The sequence below is a fragment of the Hyaena hyaena genome, unplaced genomic scaffold (assembly GCF_003009895.1).
Source record: "Hyaena hyaena isolate Hyena2069 unplaced genomic scaffold, ASM300989v1 scaffold_104, whole genome shotgun sequence".
Lineage (NCBI taxonomy): Eukaryota > Metazoa > Chordata > Mammalia > Carnivora > Hyaenidae > Hyaena > Hyaena hyaena.
The window spans coordinates 2,614,759-2,638,805 of record NW_024080736.1 but is presented as its reverse complement, the minus strand read 5'-3'; the positions used below and the strand labels follow the sequence as shown (position 1 = coordinate 2,638,805).

Sequence of the window (24,047 nt, the reverse complement as noted above, 5' to 3'; positions counted from 1 at the left end):
CTGGAATCTGATTCATTTTTCCAACTAGTGGGATATGCACTCCTGGCTTCAATGGTGACTTCTAACAAATAATCCCAGTAACACGGCGGAGGGTGAAAATGCTGGTGGCAGGTAACTAGTCTAACCTAAAACTAAACACCCACTAGCCATTGGTCCTCATGGAAATCTGACAAGTGCTCTCTCCCAGGAGGTGACCCTGAGGTAGCCATCCTAGAAACACTCAGCCTGAGGACTATGAACGAAGCCTGGTAATTCAGAGCAGTCGGTGCAGGACAAATGTTGCTACTAAAACCAACTTATTTCGTGTAGGTTCATTCAGTGGTAGAACAGCCCTCGCCGGAGCCCTGCTCAGCCCGGACTTCAGCAAGAATCTCCCTCCCATGAAAAGAAACACAGTACAGGGGCTGTACCCTCGTGTTTAGCGTTCTGATGGTAAAGCAAAGTGCAGCACCCACACCATTTCATAAAACGCACCACTCACTTTACCTTTACTACAAAGACCTGGAAGCAACTACCAACAGCTTATACAGAGATGATTAAGAGGTGAGCCACCAGCAATTTCATCCTAATATTCTAAACTTGGCTGATTGTTAGTTACTCTTGCATGAATTATCTCAGCACCTGGTATTTCAGCTAAGAAAAAAATCTTTCCTAAAATGAGTTGGGGAGGGCGGGGAGAGGGGGAGGGCATGCCTGGGTGGCTCAGTCCACGGTGTCTGACTTTGGCACAGGTCATGATCTTGTGGGTTTGAGCCCCACGTCGGGCTCTGTGCTGACAGCTCAGAGCCTAGAGCTTGCTTCTGATTCTGTGTCTCCGTCTCTCTCTGCCCCTCCCCTGCTCACATTCAGTCTCTCTCAAAAATAAATAATTAAAAAAATTTAAAAATAAAATGAGTTCTGGGACGCCTGGCTGGTTCAGTCAGTAGACTTGGTCTGCAGAGCATGCAACTCTTGTCCTCAAGGTAGGGAGTTCGAGCCCCACACTGGGCGTGGAGCCTCTTTTAAAAAAATGTTAAATTAAAAATGTCTTCAGTAAAGAGAATACGGAGACACGAGATCGGTATGTGTTTAAACAGCATGAAACAAATGAAACTGCCTCTCTCAAAAACCCACCCATTTTAGAACTAGTACTTCGGACTGGTCAGGCAAGGAGGCAGCTCACTGGCGCCTAAAAAGCCCAAGGCTTGGCTTCAGCTGCTATGTCTATCAGGGAGGTGGTTGCTCACTCCTACTCCCTGTCTGCCCCCCGCCCCCAGGAAGAACAGCAGGAAAGCACATTGTAAGCTCCTCCAAAATTCAGAACAGAGGAAAACCCAAGGCTCTTCATCAGGCTTTCCAGAAATGCTGCATCTTTCCAAGAAATACAATGAGTAAGTTTCAGACACATTTCAAGGAATAGTCCACATACACATTAACTAACTACCTAATAACAAGGGTCAGAAATAAGTTAATAAAAATAGCACAGACTTTTCATCTTGAAGTCAGGGGGAGGAAGTGGTGCCCTGCACACACGTGTCTCACACCGTTTTCCAAAGTGACCTACATCCTGATAAGCACTGTAGTACTGGTTCTATTTACAGCACAGGTGCGCACCCCGGCCCCCCAAAAAAAGTGTACACACACATCCAGAAGATCCACCACTGTGAAAAAGAGAGCCATACACTTCTCAGGTGGCATGCAAATCAATCACGTCAAACCCAACTGTACATCTCCAAAACTTAAATTTATATGGCAATACTGTAGCACGAGCTTATTCCAATAAGCAGAAACAGTGAAAATAGTTAAAATCTTTTCTGTGACTCTTCTGTACTTCCTACCTTCACTCTAATAGTATTCATAATAATACTGGAATACAATAATCTGGCTAATAACATAATGAGGTTTTTTTTATTATTTTAGGGGTACACCACACCAGTTTCCAGGATATATTCAAAGGCTATAGGTTTGTTTTGTTTTTACTGATTTTTCTTCTACATTCATTGGATTACTTTTATATTGCATAATCCAAACTGTAGTTTTATTTATTTAAAGCTGTGAAAAACACTCCTGCAAACTAAAAGTACAATGCTTGTATAACTCTAGCAAGGATACTGCATGTTTCTAATAGTATATTATTACCCAATATAGTGTGCACCTAAGTTCCTGGAAAACTACAACCTGCCACTAACAACCAGTCTGCCTTATGCAGTACAGCGGCTCCTTGCCAGGCCTCAAACCCATTGGATGGCTGGCCGCAGAGGTAAAGTCAAGGTAAAGTGACTTACGAGTTCATTTTGGTTGGTTAATATATACACGTTATGGTTTTACAGGTAAGATATAAAACAGGTCCCCAAGTGCGGGAAGGATTACATAAGATATCCACATTCTTTTGTTTTACTACCTAAGGACACAAGTAATCTTTTAAAATTTTTAAAAAATCATTTGAGAGAGCGAGAGTGAGTTAGCAAGGGAGAGGGACAGAGGAAGAGAGAGAGCAAGAGCGAGAGCGAGAGCAAGAGAATCCCAAGCAGACTCTAAGCTCAGCATGGAGCGCAAGGCAAGGCTCAATTCCAAAACCCTGGGATAATGACCTGAGCCAAAATCAAGAGTCAGACATTCAACCTCCTGAGCCACCCAGGCGCCTCTGGACACATGCAATCTTGAGAACAGTTAAAGCTGCATGTCACCAAACGCAGAAGAATAGATTTTGAATGGATTAGAATATGCTAAAGAATCAGAGCTTCTAATTATTAACCTTAGCAATAATGCTCAGAGGGGAGAAGGGCATTCTCTGTGGGGGATGTACAGTGCTAACCCACAGGAGGGAAGACAGATTGGGTGTGTGCACGTGTGGATGTGGTGGGGAGGTGGTGTCTGATGGATAAGAAGGTAAAGGTGAGGAGTAATGGCAGACAGACTGGATTATTCTGCTGTCCATAATTAGCTAAAAGCTACAGGATGGATGAGCTGATTTTAAGAGAGATCAATAAGACACTTTCTGGCATGCCATAATAGGATACCAGCCCTACCGGGCTTTACACACATGTGCATGTGTGCGCGCGCGTACACACACACACACACACACACACACGTCAACATGTGCAGTAATAGGTCAATTCAGCAAGAAGTACCTTAAAATAGTATTCTGTAACACAGTCCCCTGGCAGGCACTAAACAATACTCAAAAGAACATCTATGTCTATAATTCTGTTTGCAGCAATATTATCTACTTCAGACTATAAACTTCAACAAAGCCTGGCTATTTGCAATTCTGGTTGCTTTACAAAAGTAGCCAATACAGTACTGTTATTCTAATGCCATGTGACCACATTGTACAAGACCATGCAGATGATGGCCAAAAAAATGATCAAGAATTCACCAAAACAGCATAAGGCTGAAATCAGTGCCAAGTAAATGCCAGCACAATCCATTACATAAAAGATCTCTTGTTAACAAAACAAATAGAACAAAACAAACAAACAAAAAACATGAGTTAAAGCCTCTTAATGATCAGGAAGCGGGGGGGGGGGGGGGGGGGGGGGGGGGGGGGGGGGGGGGAGTAAGCCAGCAGCTCCCAAAGGCCTACCTGTGAAGGTGTCTTATATAAAAGCTTGATTGGAGAGACACAATAAGATTTTTATTCTAATCCAACTCTACTCTACTTTACATGTCTGATCCAACAGTAAAGCACCTGTTCACAAACATGGGGACTTCTATATGGCCACCTGTACAAGGTGATACACAAAACTCATTGGGTTTAGTTTCCTGTCTACTGACTTGGGATAAAGATTAAGAACAGAATTAAAACATTAGTGATATTAAGAGACTTTCTTGTTTAATTGTGTCTGTTTTCATGATCTTAGTCTACTACAGAATCATTCCAAACTCTATTCTACTTTCTTTACCTGCAGGTAGGTCAGCAATAATCCATCAACCATGCAGTTCCTTCTAACCAGATCATTGGCTGTTATGTTTCCTGATATTAAAGTCAATAAAGGTAACCATGACATTTGCTTTGGATGGGAGTCAAGTGTCTGGATGGGATGCTGAAAAGGGCAAGGTCTAACTGAACGACCATGTGTGGTTTCCAAACTAAGCAACTAAGAGAGCTAAACTCGCATTTGTGGCAATTCTTATGTGTGGTGTAATTAACCACCACCCAAGACAGTTAGAATTCTTCAGTTTAGGCTACTCCTCTAATGTTTCTGATAAAAGGTTCCTCATAAGTCCACTTTATTCCTGAGTGTGAAGATATGTTAATTTCACAACAGGTGAATCTATTTCCCCCAAACTGGTTTTGGGGCCCCAGGCTAAGTGTCTCAGTTCAATCAAGCAGCTGGTAGTTCCGTTCCTCTTCACGGTCCCTCTGCCATCAACTTCTATTGACACCTTGGGAGGAGGAAATACATTTAGGCATGAAAGGTTCTACGCAAAACCCTTTAGCACACACACTATGGCTGAGGAAACAAGCCCTCATTGTTTCAGGTGGTATCAAATCCCTAAGGTCCTGAAGTATTTATGGACATGAAAACTAAAACCCAAGGTTTCACAATCATTTAGTGGCTGAGATTTCAAATGCAGGTATTGCTATTATTTTGTTGCCTTCACTAAAGTGAAACAGCAGCAGTTTAGATCTTGTAAAAACTGAGAAACCTGGGAGGCTCACTTACCTTAATGGAGCAGCATCGTAAACATACTAAACTAATAAAGGTCTGACTTAAACCATAAATGCATTAGGAGACTACCAGCCTCAAAAAAAAAAAAAAAAAAAAAAAGCCAGATTTGATCTACTTGAGTATGCATACTCATCTGCAGTTAAACGTATTATGAAGAAGTCCTCCTACCAAAATTTCAACGGTAAAAAAAAAAAAAAGGACTCAATTAGACACCAAATTTTTCGGTCCTAACAACTGCAACTAATTTGAAACTGTCAATTTTAGTCTTCACACTGGTTAGAGATTTCTTTTGCGGGGAGGGGAACAATGGGGTCAAGTAGAAAGTGGATAAATACTCTAGTTAAATAAAAATCATCTGCAAAAAACTGTATTTATGACATAATTACCACCTAGCTTGTCAGATGTTGCCAAGCTTTATAATAGAAGTTAAACATTCTGAAATGCACCTCTAGTTGAGATAGATACCTGGCCAGCCTGACCTCCCCTGACAGAATCCCCACTGTTCCCAGTACATTTGAGGATTATCTACTTCCCTACTGGCCGCATGCACCACACCCCGTTCTAATTAGCTGGATAGTCCTTGAAGCCCATATGGCTCCGTACAACACAGATCAAACGGCAGGGACCCTTTACGGCTTCTAGGCAGCCATTTTAGAGATGAAAAAGAGAGAGGAAGTCAAGGCCCAGAGAGGTGAAGTGACTTGCCCAAGGCATCAGAGACAGCTCACCATAGATACGGGCCTGGAAACAAGGCATCCGTCTCTCCGTCTGGTCCTCTGCCCACTACACCACACTATAATTTCACTACTTTAAATCACGGTTCTCCAAGAACCATAAGCTTAAATTACCTCAGGCCTGGAGCTCCCGTTTGAATTTTGTTGGGGCAGATGAAGATCGGCAAGCACCCTGCTCTGATATGGGGCAGGAGCTTTTATAGGAGACCAAAGTGTAATTTGTGGATTCTACACAGACACCCAATATAGCAAAAGGCACTGCAAATTATACAGGCTGGCGTTTTTAGAAAACTTTCTGGATAAAAATTCCTGAGATCCCACTATAGACCTAAGAGGGTGGGAATAACACCAGAAAAAGGTTGACCACCATAAGAAAATCCCTGCAGTACACATGTATCCAGCCCAGTCCTGATGGCTAAAAAAAAAAAAAAGCTCTTTAATGATGATGATGATGATGATATAGTGACCACCACCAATTCCTTTGATGAAGCAAGTCATTCTTTTCATGCCAGTGTCAAGGAAACACACATTACTGATTAGCACAGGACAGCTCCTTTGAAGAGCAGGAACTATTTTAATAACCAAGCATATATACTGATGAGCCTCACACAGTAAGCCAGGCCTGCTACACTTAGCAAGAATAAGATGCTCACAAAAAAGGGGAAGGAAATACAGATCTGAATATTGACTTTTTCATGTGAAAAAAACCTTATGCCACCAGATTTCCATCATTTCAGCAGAGCTGCCTGTATTCTAGGCTCCTATGAGAGGCAAACGTAAACAACCCTACGCAATTCTCACACATTTGGACAGAGCCAAAAAAGCAAAAGAGACTGCTTGGAAGACTGTCCACAGGGTGGTGTGTGAAAACTGAGGCCTGAGAAACAAGGGCGGAGCCAGAGGACTGGCCCGATGGAACACGGCTGCTTCCTCCAGCTTACTGAGTGGTGGCCAGAGAACACAGACAGCAGAACACTGCCAGAGAGCAGCTACTAAGCCTTTGGGGTCGAGGAAGAAGCCCTTCAGACACTAAAGAGAACAGAACTCCCTCCTAAGAAAGGAAAAATGACTGTCCAGGGCCGGAATGGGAGGGCGGACTCACTCTGTTGCCAACAGGCTCCATTTTCCCAAGGGCCTCTCTTCCTAACGTCACCACGTTGATCAAGGTGCTGCCTCGTCTGGAGGTCATCCAATCTTACTGCCGATTTCTCTGAGTTGGAAAAGTGGCTTATATGGGCATCTGCATTGTGGAGCAAGGTGGCTAAGCTTTCAAATCTGGTTTTTCTTTTGAAAACTAAGGAACAGCGACATCTCTTTAAATGCTAAGAAAGCAAAATAAATGTTAAGAATGTCAAAGACAAGAAGTTACGTAATATTAGGGAAGACCGTTTTATTTAAGAAATTGGTGGTGGCCAGAGACACCATCAGAAAGTTAAACAAACTCAAAACCTGAATATCTACTCCGTCTCACAAGCTCATCCGCTCCCTCTTTACCCTCATGGGCAGACAGCAAGTATACAGGAGCTGGCACTGACAACCTAGAATCATTAAAAAAAGGTTAAAATATGTTTGGTTTGTGGTGTTTAAGCAGGAAGAAGAGTATAACTGCTGAAAAGATTTTCACCAAATGATACATTTCATGTTCTGGGGCTGTATCTGAATTACCTGGAAACTCACTCACGTAGTACCTCCTATTTTCTGATGATGCTTAATAATTCAACTTCCATTTGTGAAGCTTTAATGCAGTACCTGGCAGGACACTGTGGAGGCTAGAAGGGCAGGCTCTAGAGCCAGACCATGCCGGGCAGTCACTTAGCTCTCTGTGCCTTGGTTTTCTCACTTGTAAAATGGGCACGGTAATCATAACTACTTCAAAGGGCTGTTGGGAGATTTAGATGAGTCAATATACGTGAAGTTCTTAGAACAGTGCCTCGTATACAGTGAGCACCATGTGTGTCAGCTGTTATTAGTATGATTAATCAAGAACTACCTAAGGCAATAGGATCTAAACCTAATAGATCTATCCCTGCCCCTGTGGAGTTTATAGTCTAATAAGGGACTACAGGAGTCAAATAATCACACAAATGGAAAGACAAACTGCAGTAAGCGCTATGAAAAGGACACACAGGGAACCATGAGGGCCTAACAGGAGAAACTGCGCTGGTCTCGTGATGGGGATGCACGAGATCACAGTGTCAAAGGATTTACTGAAGGAGTGATATGTGAATTAAGATCTATAGGAAGGGTGGGAAAGGAAAGGATGAATTGCTTGGGCACAGGGAACAGCCTGTGCAAAGGCCCTGAGACTAAAGATAATTTACTGTGTGTGAAGACCTGGGCCTGTGCTGGTGGAGAGAGCAGAGTGGGGAATGGGCCGAGGTGGGGCTGGGGAAGCAGCCAGGAGCCCGAGTGTGCCCTCATGCAGGGTGGGCCGCAAAATCGGAACCTTCTTCACATGCTCTTCCATTACCCTCGCAGCTTATGGAAAGAACGGGAAGGTGTGCTATTCTGACTGGTGTGAAGCAAATCTGGAGGGAAAAAATCCTCCCCTCCCGAGTGCAATATCTGATATATCAACACAGGCAATCTGCGTTCACACCCCAGATGACTCTTCTCTGGTGTTTTTTAACTTATACTGATGCTAGACTAATATTTCTTAGCTGAGTCTACAGCTGAGCATGAGCATAGTGCACCAAAACCACGCAGGCTGGTATTTATTTAATAAATAAGACTGCTGTGACGAAATGTGGCCACATAACAAACCCCAGTACAAGGTCTCTTGCTTTCTGAGACCCCCTCATCTGAGGGACCTCTCTGGCCACACCGCACATGGGATCAGAAAGCTCCCTCTGAAGCCCCAAGGAGTGAAACAACCAGCCCCCCCCGCTCTTTTTTCTATCTTCTGGGGGGCTCCATCTCTGTCAGTGTCAGGGCCATTTTTGCTACTGCAGGCAGAAATCTGTGGGGTTCTAGCCTTACAAAATGAGGTAAGTCACCAGATCACAGTCCCACATTACTCAAGAAGGCTGGCAAGGATATGAAGTATTTATCAATCTCTTCCAGGCACTCCCGGCTTCACACCTCTTCCTGTTAGCTGACTCTTCAATGTCCAATTTACTTGCTAGTTCACTCATTTCAACTCCACTCCCAGGCTGGACTCTTATCCTCCAGATATATAGAAAGAGGGGTCCTGTCAGGCCTAAGCACCTGGAGCCCCAAGGCCTGTGAAGCTCCTGACTTCCAGGAGTTCACCATCTGGCAGAGAAACAGTACATTACAAGGGAAACGATGGGAACCCACAACTGTATCTCCTGACTGTATCTGGCAGTGTGCTCAGGCCCTGCCCAGAGCAATTCCCTCAGATTCTGAGCCCACGCTTCCCCGCTCAGGCCTTCTCACTCCATGGCCTATCCATGTAACTCTGTTCATCATCCTCTCAAAACTCCAAGTTAAAAAAAAACCCCAAAGTTCCTTGGGTGCCCCCATGAGCCTGGCACAAGCTCAACAGATGATTTTGGGTGAGCGACGCTGAAAGGCAACGAGGTGGTGCACAGGGGCATGTGTCGTGGTCTGGGCTCCGTGCGAGTCATTAAATCTCTCTGGGCATCAGTTTCTGATTCTATCAAGTAAGAAGACTGAGTTGAATCTGCTGTTAGTCTCAGAAGTGTGACAAATCCATGATTTACCAGGCCCTAATCCATCCTCAGGCTTTACTCAAGATAATTCTAGCCCCAACCAATCAAAACACGTCCAAAACCCACGTAAGAATTCGACAGAGTTTAAAAGTCTTGATGTCTTTAAAGCACCCTCGTTCCCAATCCTGGTCTTTCAACATCCACTGTCCCCACTTATCTTGAAATATGTCAACACTGGAAATTAGTAATAACCTGATTCCCTTAAGCTTCAGGGTGGGGAAAAGAAATACCATAGAAATCAACTAGTGTTATGTGGGAGGAAGTGGGTGCCTCCCAAGCACACATTCTTGCTCTAGATGCTAAAACCAACCACCTCCTAAACTGAAAGGCAGATCTCAGGCTTCTCCAAACCACAAATCAGATAAGTGATTGAACTTTACCCAGGCACCGAAAGCTCTAAAGATTTCCAAGTACTGAACCATCAGATCAAGATGACTTAGGATTGGTTTTTGAAGTAACTATGGTTTGGTTCCTGGTCAGCTGAGTGCCAAAACTACAGATAAAAACTTGTTCTTAATCTCTGTGCATAAAGGAAACTGTTTTCTGCTCTGCAAAACCAGAACACAGCAAGTGGAAAATGAACCCTAACACAACTATAGATGAGGTCACTGGATTTGTTCAAAGAGAGGCGCTGCCTTTGAGATCAGAGATTCCCCAAACCTGGTTTTACATCTTTCTTGCAGTGTCTGAATTTATCTGGAGAGCTTATGGATAGTTCTACAATGGAAAAAAGAAAAGATATAATTTTGTTTGTAAAAACACACACACACACACACACATATGACACATGTATATTTGGGAATAGAACCATCACAAAAATCAAAGAATTACTGGCTCTGTTCTCTGAGTTGTGGGGGTTTCTGAGATTTCCTTGATAGAATTTTAAACTTTCTCTTATGTTGTCATTAAAAATTGGCAACAGTTACACTCACTACTTCATATTTGCTCAGGACTTTCAAACATACACGAGCTGTCAATACCAGTCCTTCAGAGGATTAGATGTGAAACAAACTAGGATATACACCTGTATATTAACCCCAGCACTGTGAGACGTGATGCCACTCCGAGTACGGGAAGGGCCCCTGTCTGGGCGAGGACCGTGGTTGGGAGGACCCCACAGGGCAGGGGAGTGATACCTGATGAAACCACAGCCCACTGTTGTGGCAACGCCCAGGCCCTCATCTCCCTTGCCCTGCTCTATGTTTTCTTTCTTTCTGCAGAATTTTATCACTTTCCCACAAACAGATTTATGGATTTATCATGTTACTGTGTTCTGACTCTTTCCACCAAGAAGTAGTTTCATGAGGGCACAGGTCTTTGTTTTCTTCATTAATGTGCCCCAAGCACCTCAAATGGGACCTGGCATATAATATGTACTCAATAAAACTGGTGAATGAATGAATGAATGAATGAACACATTCGGAAGCTAGGAAAGTTGGAAGGCTCAAGCAAAGTAGCCCTCCCGTCTTCGACCCCACAGGTAGGAGTGAATGTGAAGCTGTGTCGTGGGGGCACTAGTCACTTTACCCTGAATGGTGTTCCGGATTTGCCAAGACATTCAGGAACAGGCCAGCTTAGATTTTCTGGTTTCGTGCCTTGTTTTTTTTTTTTTTTTTTTTTTTTAAGTTTATTTATTTTGAGAGAGAGAGAGAGAAAGAGAGAGAATGGAAGTGGGGGAGGGGCAGAGAGGGAGAGAAAGAGGAATACCAAACAGGCTTCACGCTGCCTGACACGGGGCTCAATATCACGAACCGTGAGATCATGACCTGAGCCGCTATCAAGAGTCAGATGCTTGACCAACTGAGCCACACAGGCGCCCCCATGCTTTGTTCTGTGGATGAGGAAACAGAGAAGAAATAACTCATTTGTCCAAAGTCTCCTAGCTGGTTAGCACCAATCCCCCCCTCAACTTTCAACTCCCATTCACTGAAAAAATACATGTGTATCATATGGGTCAAAACTCACATGAAAACAGAAGACTATGCCTATAAACTACACTTCAAAACAGCTAAAACGACAAAGTACACCTATCTATCTGCTTGAGGAGTACAGAACTGGGATTTCTTTTCAGCATGAAGTTCGGTCTGGAAAACATCGCCCCTGTCCCACAATTTACTCAACTGTTAGGTCACATGCCCAGCTCTGTGCTGTCATCAAAGAGTGACCGCCCAATCCTACGGACATTTGTCACCATGGTTCCAGCAGCGTTTTTAGATCTGGTCCAGCCCGGTCAATGTGACACTCAGAGGAGAGCTCCCCTTGCTTCTAAACCACCCATTCGGATTCCTGGGGTAACAATGGAGGCCAGTCCAGTCGCTAAGACGACAGGCTGGCCAGCTCTGTGCACGTGTTCTACAGCCAGGCCCTCCAACCGTGCACCTGCTGGAAATCCGCGAGGGCTGTGAGGCTGAGGAATAATCCAGATATCCAGCCCTCCCAGGAGAAGGGAAAGGAGAATATCAGAAACCATACCCTCCCACAATTTGCTTCCAACTCCACGTCCTCACCCTCATACGAAGGTTCCTTTTTATTTATATGCTTCATTCTTGTGCTTTAACTATTGAACCTACTCCTTTCACAAATTTCTTCCACACCCACTCCCTTTAGCTGCTTCACTCTGGCTCCAGCAGGCTCCTTTACAACTCAGAGAGGGTACTATAAAGGAACCTGGAGAGTACTGTTCTGATTCCTTACACCTTTTAGCAGAGAAAGAAGGCAAAAACACTAAATTAGCATTATGTATAACTTCAAATAATTCTAAACATCTCATAATTCAATAACTAAGTGTATTTAGTGCAAAGCCAGTTTTATGGTTAAAGCAGATTTCTTAAAAAGCAGTTTCAGTAGTTAGTACTCAAAGAAAAAAAGAGCCCTTTGGAATTACCTGTTCTGTAAAAGTTGGGCAATACAATATATTAGAAAAAACACAATGCTAAATTCTCCATTACCAGGCCTGCCACTAACTGGCAGAATGTGTCAGTCTCAACTTCTCTACGAAACGAGTCAGACATGTCTCTGGTCTGGTCTAGAGCTCTGTGATATTCCAGGGCACAGGGAGACTCACTTGCTCTGTCCAGGATTAAGATACAGGAATTACTTGACAGCCTCAACCTGGCTGCATATCAGAGTCATCCGGGGCTTAAAAGAAAAAAAATGTATATATCTATCTATACATCTATCTATACATTTACATATATATTTATATAGATGTATAGATAGATAGGATCTTGTCAATAGCATTTCTTTAATTTTTTAATGTTTATTTACATTTGAGAGAGAGACATACACGCGCGCACGCGCGCGCGCACACACACACACACACACACACACACACACACACGACTGGGGGAGGGGCAGAGAGAGGGAGACACAGAATCCAAAGCAGGCTCCAGGCTCTGAGCTGTCAGCACAAAGCCTGATGTGGGGCTTGAACTCACAGACCGAAAGATCATGACCTGAACTGAAGTTAGACACTTAACCAACTGAGCCACCTAGGCGTCCCTCATCAACAGTGTTTCTAACAGAGGGAGAGGGGTTTCTGGGATCCTTGTGTGAGTGTCCATGAACCATAGTGAGTGGTGCCCTCTTGACGGGCTCCTCATGTCAGTAATAAGATTAATTTTTCCATTGTCAGACTCCGGGAGATAAATGCTTGGTAATTATTCAAGTCAGTTTCATTTTTCACTCAGCATGATGTCTCATTGTTAAAAAAGGAACCTTGATCTAGGGCTGTCCTCTTAGGTATAAAACATGATTTCCCTAGTTAGTAGACTAATTTATAATTATAATTCAAAACCACCCCATTCTCCAGTGGATTATTTCTCCCCCTCAATTTCAGATGAGGGAATAACTGTTTGTCTGGGCTGCAGAAGTGTTTGTCATGGAAACTGAATTTTTTCATACATTTTCTGAACAAACAGTGCTATCAGAACCTGATATTGTCATTGACCTACAGTTGGGTCACAGACGTTTGTTAACCAAACTGAATCAGATCTCTTTTCTCTTAAAGTAAACAGCCCATGACTCCTGAGGGGCATCTAGGAGTGAGAGAAACACCTGTTTAGGAAGCTACATCTGCAAATAGGATTGTGCTAACTTGAGGCAGTGCCTCTTAGCCCTGGCTGAGTTCGTCACCTAGGGTCACCTGGGGAGCTCCTTAAAAGCCCTCTGCTGAGGTGCCACCCGAAGTGACCAAAATCAGAATCTCTAGGAATGGAGCCCAGCATCCTTTCTTTAAAAAAATATATATCTATTTTATATATGTTTTATACATAAGAGGACAGCCCTAGATCAAGGTTCCTTTTTTAACAATGAGACATCATGATGAGTGTAAAATGAAACTGACTTGAATAATTACCAACCATTTATCTCCCGGAGTCTGACAATGGAAAATTAATCTCATTACTGACCTGAGGAGCCCGTCAAGAGGGCACCACTCACTATGGTTCATGGACACCCACACAAGGATCCCAGAAACCCCTCTCCCTCTGTAGAAACACTATTGATGAGATCCCATTAAAGGATATAGGAACATCTTCCACCGCCTCCGCACCCCCCTAGGAAATCCACAACCCACACGCCTGATGATAAAGCAGCCCCTGGTTTTATTGGTCTTAAAAAGCTTCAAAAAGGAATACTCACTCAATCAGTATCTGCTGGGTGCTCCCTACAGTGGGTCTGGCCAACTCACTGTGCTAAACGCCACAGAGGCTGCAGATAAGCAAGTCAGGGTCCCTGCCTTCTACGGCCAGAGAAGTGATACCCTTCTCCCCAGAGAGCACCTTCCCGGTGGCCTCCCCTCTCCCTCATTACACTCTCCTGAGATCCACCTAAACTAACCTTCGTCCCTCCACTGTGGTCCAAGGGCCAAGGCCACTAGCTCTCCTGTCACCACAGACCCCCTTCCTGCTGCCAGAACTGCCCCGCAGGCAGGGGCCTCTGAAAGGGTAAACCAGGCCCACCCTGATGATTAGAAGGTTCGATCTTTTCAGGATTCCGTACCACAGACTGACTGCACCTTGGAAGAGCAACTCTGGTTTAAAGGCTTCTGAGACATGAACTTTCAGTTTTGCTATTTCAGAAACATTTCTGGGCAAGATCATACTGAAAAACATGCACCTGCTTCGATATTATTAGATCTGAGTAAAGAATCGAGCTTCAACTAGGAACTGGGTTTAGGGCCCCTGAATCTCCTCTATCCATGATCACGGGACTCGGCTCCAGAGTTGAAAATGGTCCTTCGTGCTAATGGAGTCTCACGTGAAGGTAGCATTTCCCCTGCAAAGCTGCATCTTTCTAGTACTGGAACAAAGTGTAAGAGGCCACAATCCCAGTGGGATGAACAAGGGCATTATCTGAGCATGTTCTTGAAGCTTACTAGAAAGTCTACTTTCTTCTCTTCCCAGCCCTTCTCCACACCCAATCTCTCATTGCAGCGAGGCTGGTCACCTGTTCAGGTAACTGACTGGTTCTAACTAACCCACCAGAACTTAAGCAATGCAAGGAGCTGCTCTTCAAAAGGAAGCAGGAGGATTAGATTCAAAGTTCAGTTCCGCCACTGAAGCATGACCTTGAACAGGTCACCAGTCGTCTCTGGCCTCAGCTTCCTCATCTGTCTGCTCTGGGGAAAAGGACAGCGAGCTATTGTTCAATTCGGGAGGGGAGGGCATGGCATAGGCTCCAAAGGTACTCCCAACTGTTACTGACAGATACGCATTCTATTCCTTACATGAGGTGGAGAAAATACGGAGACTCACTGGACTAGATCAGCAAGACTCCTTCTAGTAGTCTAATATACCCTGACTCTAAGCTTGAGAGGCTATCCATTTATGTGCATATGCTCCCAATGCTCACAGTATTTGTGGAATTTTTTTGGAAATCCCCTTCAAAGAATATACTGTTGAATCCCCTAAGTGATAGAGTGTTTAGTTTTTAAAAACAACCAAAAATCAAATCCAAGTGTCCTGAATAAATTATACAGTCAAGCTGAGCAACAGTTTTGATCAGTGTGAATCATGTAGAAGTTGCAGTCAAGCGAAAACTGGAAGGAATTGGGAAAGGTTTTAAATTGTGTAAGGATCACTGGCTTAAGAGTAAATATTTGCTTTTTTAGGGTTCCTTTGTTTTTAAAGTTGAATTATTAAGCTGGTTAAATAAATTCTTAAATGAAATACTGAAAAGTAAAAATAAAAATAGAAAAAACCGTTTTTTTAAACTGATCTGTATGACATGAACCCTGACCCTTGAAGAAGTAATTATGTGGAAAGACATGACATTTTTTGGGATGAATCCGTTTAGGTATGTTTGTAGGAAAAACAAAACAAAACACTACCAAAGTTATTATTCCATTGTCAAGTGCTACCTGAATCTTCCCAGGAAAAACAGCTGTATGGATAAGCCATATGTTTTAAGAACTGTAGCCTCTAAAAGGGACAATCAATGCACCAACTCTTGATTTATATATAAACAGTCTTGAGGCAAAACTTTAAATGGCCTCTGAGGCACCTGGGGAGCTCAATCAGTTAAACGTCTGACTCTTGATTTCAGCTCAGGTCATGATCTCACAATTCGTGGGTCTGAGTCCCACATCAGCTTGGGATCTTCTCTTTCCCCCTCCCCCACAAAAAAAATATATAAACTTTAAAAAAATTTGTAAATGGCCTCACAACAAATACAGAAAGAATCTTGTCTGCAGATGGGCTACCCTCAACACCAAACTCACAGAATTATCCCGAGGTATTTCAGGGTGCTCATGGGAGCCACATCTGCTAGAAAGCTGATCTGAAACCACAGCAGACCAAAGGACTCTGCAAACAAGTTACTTAACAAGTCAGGATAAAACATTGCTCAGCAGCTTTTAGGTATATAAGTTGTCATCAAGAGACTGCCGTGGTTATTTACTTCTACAAAATATAAACGAAAGGATATCTAAACATTCCATTTTCATTTGACCTAAAATCCACACTGCTAAAAGAAGACAGGTTATTTTAAAACGGCTATTATAAAATCAATTTAAAGGCTAGTTCTGTGCTCTTTAAAACATCCACAATACTGCTTGGGGGCTGGGGGAGATGGAAAAAGTGAAAAAGATTAGTAAATTCTGGTACTGGGAATTTATCCCAAGGAAATAATCAGGCATTTGAGATATGCTTAAACAATAAGATGGTGGGGCGCCTGGGTGGCTTAGTCGGTTAAGCGTCCGACTTTCACTTAGGTCATGATCTCGCGGTTTGTGGGATCAAGCCCCGCATCGGGCTCTGTGCTGACTGCCAGCTCAGAGCCTGGAGCCTGTTTCAGAGTCTATATCTCCCTCTCTCTCTGACCCTCCCCTGCTCACGCTGTCTCTCTCTCTCTCTCTCCTAGAAATAAAAATATATATATATATATATATAAAACAATAAGATGGTTTACCACATTGCCTATAATGAAAATTAAAGACAGCCTCAATATCTAAGTGGTTGGATGGTCAAATTATGGTATATCTATTCAGAGAAGTAGTATGCAGCAGTGAGAATGTTACATAATTAAATTTATTGACACAGAAAGATCTATGATACATTCCAGTTTGGGGAAGAAAATTATTATCTATACAAATATGTGTACAGAAAAAAATGTCTGGAAGGATATACATCAAGATATTAGATCACGGAAATACAAATCAAAACCATAACGAGTTACTACTTCACACCTACTAGGCTGACTACAATCAAAAAGACAGAATATCAAGTGTTGATGAGGATGCGGAAAAATGAGAACTCCTCTACACTGCAGGTGGGAATGTCATATTGGTGCATGTGCTTTGGAAAACTCTGCCAGTTCCTAAAAAGGCTAAACATAGAGCTACCATATAACCCAGAAGTCTCACTCCTCGGTATATATGCAACGAGAATGAAAAAATATGGCCATTCAAAAATCTGTATATAAGTGTTCATAGCAACATTATTCATAATAGCCAAAAAGGGGGAAACAACCCAAATGTCTATCATCTTGAGAACGGATAAACAGAGGTGCCTGAGTGGCTCAGTTGGTTAAGCGTCCAACTTTGGCTCAGGTCATCATCTCACAGTTTGTGAGTTCAAGCCCCACGTCGGGCTCAGAGCCTGGAGTCTGCTTGGGATTCTGTGTCTCCCTCTCTCTCTCTCTCTGCTCTTTCCTCACTCACGCTCTCTGTCTCTCAAAAAATGAATAAACGTTTAAAAAAAAAAAAGAATGGATAAACAAAATGTGGTATGGTATATCCATTATAATGGAATATTATTCAGCAATAAAAAAAAAAATAGCAACACCAGAACACAGATGTAAACATTATACTAAATGAAAGAAGTCAGTTACAAAAAACCACATGCGTTATGATTCTACTCACATGAAATGTCCAGGGCAAATCTATATAGATGTAGAAAGTAGATTCTGGTTGCCAGGGGCTGGGAGGTGAATGGGAAATGGAAAGTCACAGCTAATGTGTGAAGTTTCTATGGGGGATGATAAAAATATTATAAGGTTGACTGGGGTGATGGCTGCACAGTTCTGTGAATGTACTAAAAACCACTGAATTATATACTTTAAATGGGCAAACTGTAGGATATGTGAATTACAGGTCAATAAAGCTCTTTTTCTTTTTTTTTTTAATGTTTTACTTATTTCTAGGAGAGAGAGAGACAGCGTGAGCAGGGGAGGGTCAGAGAGAGAGAGGTAGTCACAGACTGAAACAGGTTCCAGGCTCTGAGCTGGCAGTCAGCACAGAGCCCGACGCGGGGCTCGAACCCACGAACCGCGAGATCATGACCTAAGCGAAAGTCAGATGCTTAACCGACTAAGCCACCCAGGCGCCCCCAATAAAGCTCTTAAAAATGTTAATAGAGGTCATATTTGGGTAGTATGTTTGTAGGTTTGTTATTTGGTTTATTTTTTAAATTTAGATTTACCCATGCTTTCTAACATATCTATAATAAATATGGTTACTTTGAGGGATTTTAAAAAATCTTCCCGTTATACAGAAAGCATCCAACACACAAAAGATTTGAAGAAAGGGAAATACATCTTTCCTTATAATAATGGGAAAAATGGAAACAATTCATATGACCCCAGTAGGGTGGTCACTGGGCAAGGCATGGTTTATTACCATATTGATCCTCATCAGTTATGACCCCGGTCCCCAACCTCAGACTGGGCACAGAAGGCTCAAATGCTTTTGGCATGGATGTCTGTTTAATAAGGTTCTAGTAAAAGTGACAAATTCAATGACACACTCAGAAAATTTCCTAATCATTGTGTGAAAAAAACAGAACATAAATATAGAACACATATTTTTATACTGTAGTATTTACTGTGTCTATACATGAACAAAGATCACATGATAATCAGAAGTGATATAGAGGGGCACCTGGCTGCTCAGTCAGTACAGCATGGGACTCTTGATCTCAGGGTTGTGAGTTCAACACTGGGCACAGAGTTTACTTAAAAAGAAAAAAAAAAAAAAAAGCAATGTAGAGACCAAAAATAACTTAAGTTTTATTTTTCTTTCAGTTTATTTATTTTGAGAGAGAATGCATGTCAGGGAGGGGCAGAGAGAGAGTCCCAAGCAGGCTCTGCGGTGTCAGCCCTGAGCCCAATGTGAGATCATGACCTGAGCCAAAATCAAGAGTTAGAAGCACAACCAATTGAACAATCCAGGTGCCCCTAAAGATAACTGAAATTTTAAAAAAAGAACATGGGGTGCCTGGGTGGCTCAGTCAGTTGAGCCTCTCACTCTTGATTTCACCTGAAGTAGTGATCTCATGGTTTGTGAGTTGGAGCCCCAAGTTGGGCTCCGCACTGACAGCATAGACCCTGCTTAGAATTCTCTCTCTCTCGACTCTTGAATGCTGACAAAAACTGAGGACTGATGGATGTGGGGGGGAGGGGGGATGGGCATGGAGGAGGGCACTTGTGGGGATGAGCACTGAGTGTTATATGGAAACTAATTTGACAATAAACTATTTGTAAAAAAAAAAAGAATTCTCTCTCTCACTCAAAATGAATAAACTTAGAAAAAATTTTTAAATGCAAACAGGGAGCTTATGATTACTTTTAAAAGTTCTACTTTTCCCAGCCTGTATCTTGTCTGTTGCACTCACTTAAATATCACTAAGGACGTGTGGCTCTGAGGCAAGGAAGTCTGAAACCAAACATGGGATATAGGTGAAGATAAAGATAGAAAAAAAAAATCCCCAACCCCTGGGAAATACAGCCAAGCAGCATGCTTATTATTCACAAACTATGATTCACTATCCCTGTTTTTAAAGCCAGCACCACACTCTAATCATATTGCTAGGTTACAGGCCCCGAGTTATTTGTGCATAATAAAAACTGAATCCATTAAAATGATACATTGCATTTTTCTTGCCTATATCGTCTCTTTGGGGAGAACATTTGGTCATTGTAAGTAAGACATGGACAATATTGAACCTAAAGATTACTCTGGATCCCAAAACCAGAGAGGTGTCCAGTGAAAAATGAAATCATTATCCAAAGATTCCTCAACCTGAAAAATGGGAGTCAAAATCTGAAGTGAGCAAGTAACTCTCTCCCAGGTCCATGCAGGTGGCACTATTTTGTCCAAACAAGAAGAAACCTTTACAGAGTTCACCGGTTTTACACCCAGGAAAATGGTCTACTGTTGAACTCTCTTAAGAGGAACTCTCATACTTTTTCTCTTGTGCCGGACAAGCTGTACTACTGTGGAAAGCCCAACGGCCAGGCAAGTTAACAACACAAAACACACACACAGGCACAACTACGGTCCAATTTCAAGATCAGCAGCCCTGATACGAGCTTAATGAAACATTCACCTCATGGCCTCAGTCTAAATACTTGATATCTCCTAGTGGGATAATTTGTGCAGGTGATAACTATCAGAGTAAATGATAAGCAAAGACATTTCTAGTTAAGACTCAGATGATGTTCTCAGTGTGTTTCTGTACATATGTGGTCCTTAGTTCTCGGTGACATTGTTTATTCTCCTCTAAAACCAAAACACTGGCTGAATAACAGAAATTGTATATATTATAGTTGAAGAAAGCATTTTCCCTCCCATGCTGCAGATCTCTTTGGTACTTGACAGAAGTGGCACATAACCCCCATTGAATGAGCACTAGAAGACAGCAATAATGTAACACAAACCGACATTAGGTACTAGATCCAGGACTAAGAAGGAGGGAAAACACTCACTAAATAAGCACATGTGTGTGTGTGTGTGTGTGTGTGTGTGTGTGTTTTGTGTCATTTGGACTAACAAAAGACAGGCTAAAGTTAACAACACTGACATCCCTGCATTTTGGATATGGTAGCCTAGAGTGTCAGCCTATGATGAATCAATGTCTGGCTCAATCAGACACACTCTCTTGAAAGAAAAATCACAGTATTACCTCCAATGCCCTAGTTATTTCATCAATCAAAAAGAGCGAGCACTGGGGCACCTGGCTGGCTCAGCTGGAAGAGCATGTGACTCTCAATCTCTGGGTCATGAGTTGGAGCTCCAGGTGTAGAGTTTACTAAGAAATAAACTACAGAGGTGCCGGGGTGGCTCAGTCCGTTAAGCGTGCGACTTCAGCTCAGGTCATGATCTCACGGTTCGTGGGTTCGAGCCCCGCATCGGGCTCTGTGCTGACAGCTAGCTCAGAGCCTGGAGCCTGTTTCAGATTCTGTGTCTCCCTCTCTCTCTGACCCTCCCCTGTTCATGCTCTCTCTCTCTTTCTCTCTCTCTCTCAGAAATAAATAAAACATAAAAAAGAAATAAACTAAAAACTTAAAAAAAAATAGAGATAGCATTGAAAAATATTCCTCGTAGGGGCACAATATAACATTAAAAAAAAATAATGATGGTAAAAAGTATCTGGGGGGCGGGGAGAGTTTATATTTATTACCTATGATATGCAAGGTGTCTTCACATGTGCTGGCTGTCCCCATTTCTCATATCAGGAAACAGACTCTCTAAAAGTAAAATAGGGGCGCCTGGGTGGCTTAGTCGGTTAAGCGTCCGACTTTTGCTTAGGTCTTGATTTCTCGGTTCTTGGGTTCGAGCCCCGCTTCGGTTTCTGTGCTGACTGCTAGCTCAGTGCCTGGAGCCTGTTTCAGAGTCTGTGTCTCCCTCTCTCTCTGACCCTCCCCTGCTCATGCTGTCTCTCTCTCTCTCTCTCTCCTAGAAATAAATAAAACATTAAAAAAATTAAAAAAAAAATAAAATAAAAGTAAAATAACTTGCCTGAGGGCACAGCTAGCAAGGGACCAGTCTGAACTCAGGTTTGTCCAATTTTACAACCAGTGGGTTCTATAGGACAGCACTGCTGCCTGGTTTAACCGCAAACTCTGCAATGGGTTCTGTTTGGAATTTAAAATACTAATGGTCACTCAGGATCAAAATTTTTACTGGTGGATAATTCTGGGAATGAAATTCTGACATTTTACATACAAAGCAGTTATACTAAAAAGTAACTTTTTAATAAGGGTCTGGGATGTTTTACCATGAACTTTGAGAAGTTTGGATTTCTAAATACGATTTGGAAATATTTACACGAACTGAAACTATAGTCCTAACTAAAGCTCAATCGTTATTTTTGGCTCTAAGTTACTCAATAACTAAAATACTAGAATCCGGCCAAAGAACAGCCAATGGAAATATGGAGCAAAACCCAAAACCCACATATACCTAGGCCCTGATATGAAACAATCGATTTCTGTATCATTTGTTTGGTCATTCTGTTTATACTCTTATTTATGAACCGGTGCCAAGCAACAGTCAACCAATTCAAGGCCAAGTGTTCAAGTTCAAAACACGACCCTAGCTATGAAAGTGGATTTTTTTTTTAATTACAAGAAAAAGTTAACCTACATGAGTTCTATCAGGAAGTGTGTAAATTTTCCTTAAAAAAATCTGAAAAAGGTGATTGTATATTTTACTTCATCTGTTTCCAAATTCTTGTTACTCCAAGAGCACGGACTATTATTTACCAAAAGTGCATAACCTCCGAAGAGTTCACAGTGTGGCCCTTAGGTACACTTGTGTCATTTCTCCACCTGGACACCTCGTACATGATATACCATAGTAAAGAGTACATAGTGGAAGTCATTAAACAGAACCTGCGCCCATGTACCATACCCATACCCTGGACAATGCCTTTTTTTTTAAACCACTAATTGAGGTTCTTCAAACCAGAAGGAAAAAAAGCCAAGTCTGTCCACAAAATGTCCTCCCCAACTATGGGGCTCAAATCCATAGCCTGAGTAAAGGCCTTAAACAGTTAAATGTAATCCAGGAGCTTCTCTCCAGGAAAAGATGAAAAGCCGTTTTCAGACGGCTCCACAGTGCTCTCCCAGGAGGAGACAGTCTTTCATTTAAAGTTTTGAAGCGGCTTTACCGCAGTCCCATAAGGGATCTTTAAAAAGAGTGCAAATCCCTCGGCTTAACCTCCTTAACGAAATCTTGGTGCACAAAAGGAAGCCTCTTGCCTCTGAAGACCTAGAAATGTGCAAGGCAGGTAAGCAGAATCAAGTTCACAGGTAAAAATGCTTCCCCATTCCCAGTTGCATTTGCTTCCCAAAGTTTTCGCATTTTAAAAAGTTCAAACAAGGATTATAAACGCAAGACATTCCCTTCCCTTCGATTACATGGCCCTTTTCCATCCTTGCCCCACGGCCACCGCCAGGCAGAGGCGGCGCCCACCTGCGGGAAGGGTCCGGCAGGTGGGCTGGCCTCCCAAGCGCTCGGGGCCTTCCAGAGGCCCCGAGGTGACACCGGGACGACGCAAACTTGTACTGGAGCGCACGGGGCCCCGGGAAGCGCTGCCCGTGACAGCGCGCTGACCCGCCAGGCCCCGGGTGGCGTGCGCCTCGGCGGGGCCGGCCGCGGCCGCCACTCCGGCCGGCCCGGAGGTGCTCGCTCCCCGCCCGGCGCCGTCTCCACGCCCGGCCCGAATCTCTGCTGGCGCGCGCGGGGCCTCGAGCCGCCGCCGCCGCCGCCGCGCTCCCGGCTCGGACCCTGGTCCGCCCTGCGCTGTCCCCCACCCGACGCCACCCGGTCACTCACCCCGAGGCCGGACAGCAGCAGCGCCAGCAGCAGCCGGACCGGCATGGCGAGGACTCGGGCCTGGCTCCGGGCCCGGCCGGCCGGCTCCGGGGGGGGCGGTGCGGGCCGGCGGGCAGGCAGAGGACGGGGCGGGGGCGCCGCGACTACAGCGCCGCGGCGGCGGGACTCCAGCCGACGTAGATCTGACTAGGCGGTGGCGGCACCCCCATGCCCCGTCCTATAAGCACCGGGTGCCGGCGCTTCTTCCGGTCGGGGCGGGGCCGGAGGCGGGGCCTTCCTGGGGGCGGGCCCAAAACTGAGCGAGGGCCGGGCCCGAAGGCGGGTCCGGGGCGGGGCTGTGCTCGAGAGGCGGGGCGCTGACGGGGCTGGCCTCCTGCTGACTGGGCGTGACGCGGCCGCGGGTGCTGGGGGGGAAGGACCAGGCCTGGGCGTCAGGCACCTAGGAGCGCTGAGCGATTGAGGCCGGGAGCTTTTCCGAGGGCTGAAGGAGGCCAGCAATACCGGCCGCGGGTGTATCCCTTTCCCCAGGCCGTCCCACCAACCCCGCCGAGAGACTCGCTCCGTAAGACTTCGTAAGACTTCGTAAGACTCGTAAAAGGCCAGGAGACGAGCGGTGCCGGGTGTCCAGAGCCCCTGCTCATCTTTCCGTCCTGATGAATCCGGAGCAACCTCCCGAGCCAGGGTCAGCAGCTGGCAGGGATGCCAGCAAACACAACACTTCTGCCATGCGCATACAAGCTCTAGGGTCCTCTAGCTGTGCCTCGGCTAGTCCGAAGGCCCCTTTCTTTGTCTTCAGCAGTTTCCCTCAAGTCCCGACACACAGCCATCAATTCCCTTTGGAATAAACTACAGCCAAGTCATCTGCCAAAAATTGTAAGCAAAGAAGGAAGCCATTTGAGCAGCT

At 44.0% G+C, this 24,047-nt stretch overlaps 1 protein-coding gene across 1 annotated transcript in view; it reads right to left on the bottom strand.

Moving 5' to 3' along the window:
- Positions 1-23,324, bottom strand: part of ERN1 (endoplasmic reticulum to nucleus signaling 1) — an 83,519-nt gene extending 60,195 nt beyond the window's left edge. Inside the window, exon 1 of the mRNA XM_039235935.1 lies at positions 23,144-23,324. Within this exon, the coding sequence (XP_039091866.1) occupies positions 23,144-23,188 (45 nt within the window). The 5' untranslated portion in view covers positions 23,189-23,324. The remainder of the gene's footprint in view (positions 1-23,143) is intronic.
- Between the last annotated feature and the right edge of the window lie 723 nt (positions 23,325-24,047).